Source organism: Camellia sinensis, chromosome 15 (assembly GCF_055761805.1).
Source record: "Camellia sinensis isolate YWXY chromosome 15, ASM5576180v1, whole genome shotgun sequence".
Classification (NCBI taxonomy): Eukaryota; Viridiplantae; Streptophyta; class Magnoliopsida; order Ericales; family Theaceae; genus Camellia; species Camellia sinensis.
This window is the reverse complement of record NC_138975.1, coordinates 98,169,109-98,176,832: the sequence shown is the minus strand read 5'-3', so window position 1 is coordinate 98,176,832 and position 7,724 is coordinate 98,169,109. Positions and strand designations below refer to the sequence as shown.

General features: G+C 32.4%; 1 protein-coding gene across 1 annotated transcript; it reads left to right on the top strand.

Moving 5' to 3' along the window:
- Positions 1-627: 627 nt before the first annotated feature.
- Positions 628-7,231, top strand: LOC114272667 (uncharacterized). The gene is made up of 6 exons (XM_082909007.1): positions 628-800; positions 924-974; positions 2,022-2,144; positions 2,762-2,851; positions 5,134-5,272; positions 6,892-7,231. Coding segments are annotated over exons 2-6 (411 nt in total). The 5' UTR covers positions 628-800; positions 924-972; the 3' UTR covers positions 6,949-7,231.
- Positions 7,232-7,724: the final 493 nt, after the last annotated feature.

The window sequence follows — 7,724 nt, the reverse complement described above, 5'->3', positions numbered from 1 at the left end:
TAGCCGTAAATGATAAAACTTTCTACGACATGCATATAGCATGCCATTAATACATTAACTATACATGACGTACATATACAGTCGTTAAAAATATTGAACATTTCACGGCACACAAAAAGCCACCCATTAAAAATATTACACTTTTTACGACACACAAAAAGTCGGCCATTAAAAAGTACACTTTCCATGACGCACATATACTGTTAAAAATATTTTATTTTTCACGACACACAATTTCTGTCATCAATAGTATGACCAAAATAAAAATAAGCGCAAAAATAAAAATTTGAGCTCCAGTCACCAAATATATATATATATATATATTAAAATTTTGAGCTTTTCCAAAATAACTAATTGCCTTCTAATTCATCTAATCAGGAAGGGAACATAGGGTTTCAATCTCTCTCTCTCTCTCTCTCTCTCTCTCTCTCTGATAATGATGAAGGCCGAATGAATTGCTAAGGATTACTAGGTTCATCCCATCTCCTCTTCGGCTGTGAATCTAAAATCAAAGGAAGGTTTCAGTCTCTCTCTGGACACCCCTTCTTCTTCTAGGTCTTCATCTTCATCTTGAACAGAACAAAAAAAATCCCTCTCTATCTCTCTCTCACTCTCTGCTCTTCTTGAACAGAACCAAAACCCGCTACCTACAAAAACCCACTCTCTATTCTTTTCACCTATACTCCTCCTCCTTCCCTTACATCCCTTACAACCCTTCGAATTTCAATTTACAACTCGCAAGGGATAAGATTTGTATTCAGTTGCTGTTGTACCGACGCTGCTCTCTTTAAACTCGCAAGGTAATTTCTAGTCGCTGTCGTTGATTATATTGTTTCTCTCTCCTCCTTCGAACTCGACTGATGGCTGTTTTTGTTTTTGGCTCATGGTTGTGTCTATTTTTATTTTTTGCTATGTTGGGTTAGCAATTTTAGGTTGCATACGACACTGCTCCTCCTTCGGCTCCCTTCGGTAATGTCAGTATTTTTTTCGATCGCTCCTTCAAACTCGGCTAATGGCTAGTTTTGTTTTTTGCTCACGGTTATGTCTGTTTTTCTTTTCGTTTGTGTTGGGTTAGCATTTTTAGTTTTTGTTTTGGGCTGCTCCTCATTCGGCTCCCTTTGAACTCGCACTCGCAAGGTAAGACTTCGAACTCACTGCTCTTGATCGCTGTTGTGTTATTCCCTTTCTTTGCTCTTCAAACTCGCTGTTTGTTGTTTGAATTCTGTTTGTTGTTTGAATTTTGTTGTCCAATTCTCCAGCTTAAAGGAGTAATTTTTGGTTTTGTAGTTTAGGTGTCTAACAGAATGTCTAGATGAGTCCTTGTTATTGGTTTGGAATTTTAGGAAATTAGGAGACATGAAATATAACCCTTCAATTTTTTCATGTTCAAAAATTGTCAATCAGTATGGAAGGTTGAAACAGTGATTGTATTTAATTCTATTTACTACCTTCAGCTTGGTTTGCTTCTTCATACGTTCATAGAAATGATTTTTCATAGCTATTGATTTTCCTTTGAGTTTAATTCTATTTGGAGGTTTGCATGATTTATCGCCTTTCTCAATTGGTCTATGTCAAGCTGCCTATGATATTTTTTTTATTTGGACTGAATAACTGATGTCATGTAGTAATGAGAAGTTATATGGATGTATGAATACAATAATGAAAATAAAACATTTGAATCAATAATATATTAGTAATTCAAAATGTTGTAACTGTATTTGTTTCATGTCTGTCATAATTGTCTTGTTTGCTGAGTACTTATCATAAACTTTCCCTATTAAAGTAAAATCATGTTATATTTTGTATCTATACATTTTGTATCAGGCTGGCTGCCCTATGCTATGATTCTACTAAGTATGTAAATGTCTATCAATTGTTTAAATTAGATTGCCAGTCACTTTTTTTTCCCCTTTCTTTTTTGTTTTTTTACTACAATATTATTGAAAAATTAGTGCTATATATTTTAATTAGGTAGGTAGCCTTGATACATCTTTTTTTTTACTCAAAACAATGTTTATCAGGACTAAACTTGATAAGAATGAAAGGTTGTTGGATTTTGTTCACAAGCTAGAGGCTGCATGCATTGAGATAGTGGAGTATGGGAAAATGACAAAGGATCTTGCCATTTTGGTCTGTGGGCCCAAGTAAGTGGCATTCTCCCTTTAACTATCCTATCGAGCATTTCTTTTGCATTTTATTAAACGAATTACGCTTCTATTCGATTTTTTACGAGTACTTTTCCTCTCTTTTTATTCCCTGTTTGATTGTTATTATTGTTAACCGTTATGAGTGATGTTTTGATTGTTATCTGACTATGTTCTGATCCCCTCCCTCCTTATTGGGGGATGGGGACGAACCTAGGATCCTATATAAACCCTAGGAGTTAGGACACGTTAAGAAAGACTAGCTTACCAACTAAAGAAATAGAAATTAATTGGATTGTTAATTCTCTGAACAGGATACAAATGATGCTGTCAATCAGTTAAGGACTTAGTACATAATTTATTTAATGTAAGAAGTTATGTAATTACAAGAGCTTGAATGAATTTCTTTATAGTTTTTCCCAAGTAAATTGATTTGAACTGTTGTACCTTGGTGGTTGAACGAACAGGATAAGGGTTTCCCAACTTCCTAGTTTTCATGGTCAATCCAATTGGTTAATTAATGTTTTCAAAATACAATTCTAATTACTAGAGCCATGTTATTGTCGATACTTCTAGGGAATTTCTATGTGATTTTCAGATGCTTTTGGTTTATGCAGGGTATCGTGGGGGTTCTACTTGAACACAGAAGAGTTCATTGATGCTGTTACACAAAATTTAATCTCAAAGCTTCGAACACCTGCAGTTGTGTAAGTTGATTTGTAGTTCGTGATACGAGATTAGTCATTTCGTAAAACCAAGAGGTAGGGGTGAGTTGCTTCGGCAGGTTATTTTTGGTAATTAGTAGTAAGTCCATCTTTATTGCAATGGCATATTCTGGTTGTTTCAGTGTTCTAGGATGAGTGGTACCTTCTGTGACTGGGACTTGGCTCTTACCCGAACACCAAATAAAGTTAATCCTCACCCCAATAATGCACTTTTGTATTTTACTTTAAAAATAAAATAATTGATATTAAGTTTACTATAAAGTTCTTTTTTTTTCTTTTCTTTTTCAGAAAGCTTACTACAAAGTTCCATGAAATTCGAAACCTACTGAAAAAATAAAGTTCCTTATGCATCTAGAAATTACATTGTACACACACACGCGCAAATCAAGGTTTGACTCTAGTAACCAAACAAATTTTTAATTTTATCAATTTAAATCTTAAACTGTTTATTCATTTTCAATATGAACCATTGGGCGAATTATGTTAACGGTCTTTGTAGTTTGTGACCTGTATCACTTTGGTCCCTGAGTTTTCAATTGTGATACATTTGATCCTGAATCATTTGTCTATTTTTGTTAAGTTAAAATAAAATGAAAAGTAGATATTTCAGTTATTAAATTTAATGAAAAATTATATTTTTGACATTTTATTTATATCTATATTGAGTTTAATAATTAAAATATATTCTTTTTCTATCGATTTTTCTTAACAAAAATAGGTGAATGGTTTAGATTGAAAATAAATCAAAAAATTATAATTTAAAGTGATAAAATTAAAAATTTAGAGTTTATTTTTGTTATGAAGCTCAAACTTTGATTTTTGTTGTTGTTGTTGTTGTTGTTGTGTGTAATTGTCCTAAAAAATAAGGATGACCATCTAATTTTCTCCTATTAGTGCAACTCTGAGTATACTTTCCATTTTTTACTAGATAAAATATAAAAAGTATTTTTTTTAGTTTGCCTATTTATTTATTTATATAATTCAACACTAATCTTTATTTTATCTATTTATATCCACAAACTATTATTTACTTTTCTATTCATTTGTTCGCCGTTCATAGTTATGTTCAATTCTGGATTTTCATGTGATTTTTCAGTTGGTATGCGAGAATGGTTTTATGCGGCAACAACTGTACACTATATGTTAATTTATCTCTTACCCTATTGTTGTTGTTGCTATTGCTATATATTTATGGATCGTCTTCTATTTCTTGTTATCTGACTTTACTGGATGCATTTACTTTCGAAAAGAATCAAAGGGTTGATATTTGTTATATTTGTAGAATGATAATATAAATTCCAGTTTTGGGAACCCTAACTTTACAGGTTCTTCCAGAAGTTGTGAACAACTAACAACTGGGACCAGTCTGTGGAGTTGTGCATTTTGTTTATTTTGTGATCTTTTTCTTCTTGCTTCTATGTGTTTCAGATGCCTATTCTATCTATTTTATGTCTCAAATTGGACGTCCAAACATATTTGCTCAATGCTCTGCACAGACAGTCAATGAAATTGGTAGCATGTTCAGTTTTCTACTTATATTTAACTGCTCTACAATATAATAAAAGTCCAATAATTATATTGAACTGCACTGAAATACAACAAAAGTAAAGTTTCCTCATGGCATTTTCATGTTTTGGATTTGGATGATTTTAACATCTTATAAAGAGGTGATAATTGTGACTCTATTTTTCATTTCTTTCTTCCATTATAGGTATCCTACACTACATGTTATGGATTTTCAGTCCAGCAGTTCAATTTATTTCTTGTTATCTGACTTTACTGGATGCATTTACTTTTGAAAAGAATCAAAGGGTTGATATTTGTTATATTTGTAGAATGATAATATAAATTCCAGTTTTGGGAACCCTAACTTTACAGGTTCTTCCAGAAGTTGTGAACAACTAACAATTGGGACCAGTCTGTGGAGTTGTGCATTTTGTTTATTTTGTGATCTTTTTCTTCTTGCTTCTATGTGTTTCAGATGCCTATTATATCTATTTTATGTCTCAAATTGGACGTCCAAACATATTTGCTCAGTGCTCTGCACAGACAGTCAATGAAATTGGTAGCCTGTTCAGTTTTCTACTTATATTTAACTGCTCTACAATATAATAAAAGTCCAATAATTATATTGAACTGCTCTGAAATACAACGAAAGTAAAGTTTCCTCATGGCATTTTTATGTTTTGGATTTGGATGATTTTAACATCTTATAAAGAGGTGATAATTGTGACTCTGTTTTTCATTTCTTTCTTCCATTATAGGTATCCTACACTACATGTTATGGGTTTTCAGTCCAGCAGTTCAATTTTATCGGATGTTGTTCGTACTTGTCTCATTCAGATAATCATGAAAGACTATATTACATTTCCTATTCTATTGTCTAACAAGAATTTTAAAGAGGTGAGATATATGTGGTTGGCTTACATACTTGAAATTAGATAATTATAGATGAATTCACATCATGCAGTACTGCATTATGTTGTGTTGATGTTATCTGAAGTATTCGTAACTGATATGGACAACTTTAGTTCTTATCTTCTATTAATAAATAAGTAACAATGTATTATGGCATGAAAAATGGAGTCCTGAAAATGACAACTCAGTATGCTTATTCTTTATTTATTATTCTGGTCGAACTATCTACATTTGAGCAGTAATAATGGTCCCCTCATGCTTTGAATTGGTTACATCCACCTCTATGTATTAGTACAAGGAGTAGTTTGATAACATTATCAGTTTATTGTTTTTTGGTTTTTGTTTTGTTTGGTGTACACAAAAAGTTTTGAAAACGAATGAAAAAAAAAAATGAAGAAATATGTTTGGTGTGTTGTTGGAGGTAGTGGCAAGCGGTGTCCTCGAGCTCACTGTAGAGTTTGTAGTGGCTGGCTGGTGGTGGTGGCGGTGGGAATTGTGGGTAGTGGCTGGAGGTGGTGGGGAAGGGAGAAGAGAGTGAGAATTTGTTTCATAAACAAACGGAAACACTTTTTTTTCTAGAAATTTTGAAAATTTTGGAATCATTACATTTGTTCAAAGATATTTGTTGAGCTTATCACTATATGAATACATGAACATATGCATATATATATATATATATATATTTGGATGCTGTCAATGATATAAACTTCTCTCACATCTTTTTACGTGCATGTGAGAGAAGTGTGTGGCACCATATTTTGGTGCGTGACATGTTCATTTCCCTTTATATTTATTAGTTTTTGGTATATGTCTGGTATATTGAACCATGATTATTGTAACTAAGATTTAATTCAATTTTGTTAAGTGAGCTCTTGAGTTGCTTGTATGCTTTATTTCTGTTTGCTTGATTGCTATATATCTAGAGCATTCCTGAACTTTTCTGAATTAAAACAATGTTGGTAGTTTACTCAGTTAGTAGTATTTTGATCAATTTTGTTTTGATGTATTTAGATGACAAATGGGGCACGTTTCATTTTATTTAAAGGTTTTAAGAGTCCTTTCCTTTACTATGAGAGGGATTTGGATCTTGGAATGATTGACAACGGCATTTTTCTTTTTCTTTTTTTTATGTCTATGAATTTCTCTTTGCAACAATGCAACCATGAATGGTGTTCTTGCTGAGTTGAACTGTTTGCGCTTTCTACATTAGCATAAAAGGGTTTTTTTTTTTTTTTTTTTTTTTTTGCAAACTAAGAGAATTGAATAAGAATTAGATTGGAGAATTAACAAGGTATGGAGAGATAAATTCATCAGTACAAATGTTGCAATATGTGCTGATTGCCCCAGGATTTGATAAACAACAATTGATGTTAAAGCCTCTACCCAAAAAGAATAATGATTGGTCCCCATTTTCTGATTTTTTGTTCCTAGTTATGTGAATAACCCTTTTTTTGAGCATTCTAGATTTTGGACATTTCTTTTTTGTTCCTATTTATACTATGCCTTTTGCTAGAACGATGGCAACTGTTCTTAATACCTCACGAAATATTTTGTCGCTGAGTCATTGATTTTTGTACTTATGTGAAGTTTCCTTTGTCATGCAGACAAGAAATGCAACAGGGTTAGCTACTCCAGCTATCGTCGCGAGTTTAGGTGCCTAACACATACATTGGACATCTCGCAAGTGGATTCGCTGCAACTATAGCTACAACTGCTATAGGAACTATTGTCGATAGTTTTAGATAATCTCTTAATAATTGTCGATATGTTTACAAAGTTAGATATGCATAGTTTTTGATGGTTTAAACTTTTTGTACAGATTAGAACTTAAGGATATAGTTTTCGAATGTTTGGAATGTATAGCCAATTGTTGAATGTTTATAATTTATGGATATAGTTTCTTTTTGATGTTTCAAATAATATTTTGGTGGTTGATTGATGTTTTGTGATGCTTGTTTGTAATATTTGTTAGATTGTATAAAATTGGTCAAATAGAACCTACTGAATTATAAAAAAAAAAAAAAAAAAAAAAAAAAAAAAAAAAAACTGCATATTCTACGACAGGCATAATAAGTCATTGTATTACATATTTCACGCGTGCGCAATCAGCGTCATTATTTGTCTAATCAATTAACAGCGCGCAAAAGTAGTAGAAAAAGTAACAACGATGTACAAAATCTGTCGTTAAATAGTTTTTAACGGCGTACTATAGCATGTCGTAGAAAAAGTAACAACGACGCACAAAATATGTCGTTACATAATTTTTAACGGCGCATGAAGCATGTCGTTGAAAGTGAATGACTTTGCATGACTTGTCATAATATGACGCACATTGCACGTCATAGAAGGGTTTTTACGGCGTGCATTGTGCGCCGTAAAAACTTTTTTTTGTTGTAATGCGTTGCTTTATGGGTAAGCCGGTGAAGAAAAATAAGGC

Coding starts and splice junctions, on each gene's coding strand:
- LOC114272667 (XM_082909007.1), top strand. Junction 2,145..2,761: donor ATTTTGGTCTGTGGGCCCAA/GTAAGTGGCATT, acceptor TGGTTTATGCAG/GGTATCGTGGGGGTTCTACT. Junction 2,852..5,133: donor CTTCGAACACCTGCAGTTGT/GTAAGTTGATTT, acceptor CTTCCATTATAG/GTATCCTACACTACATGTTA.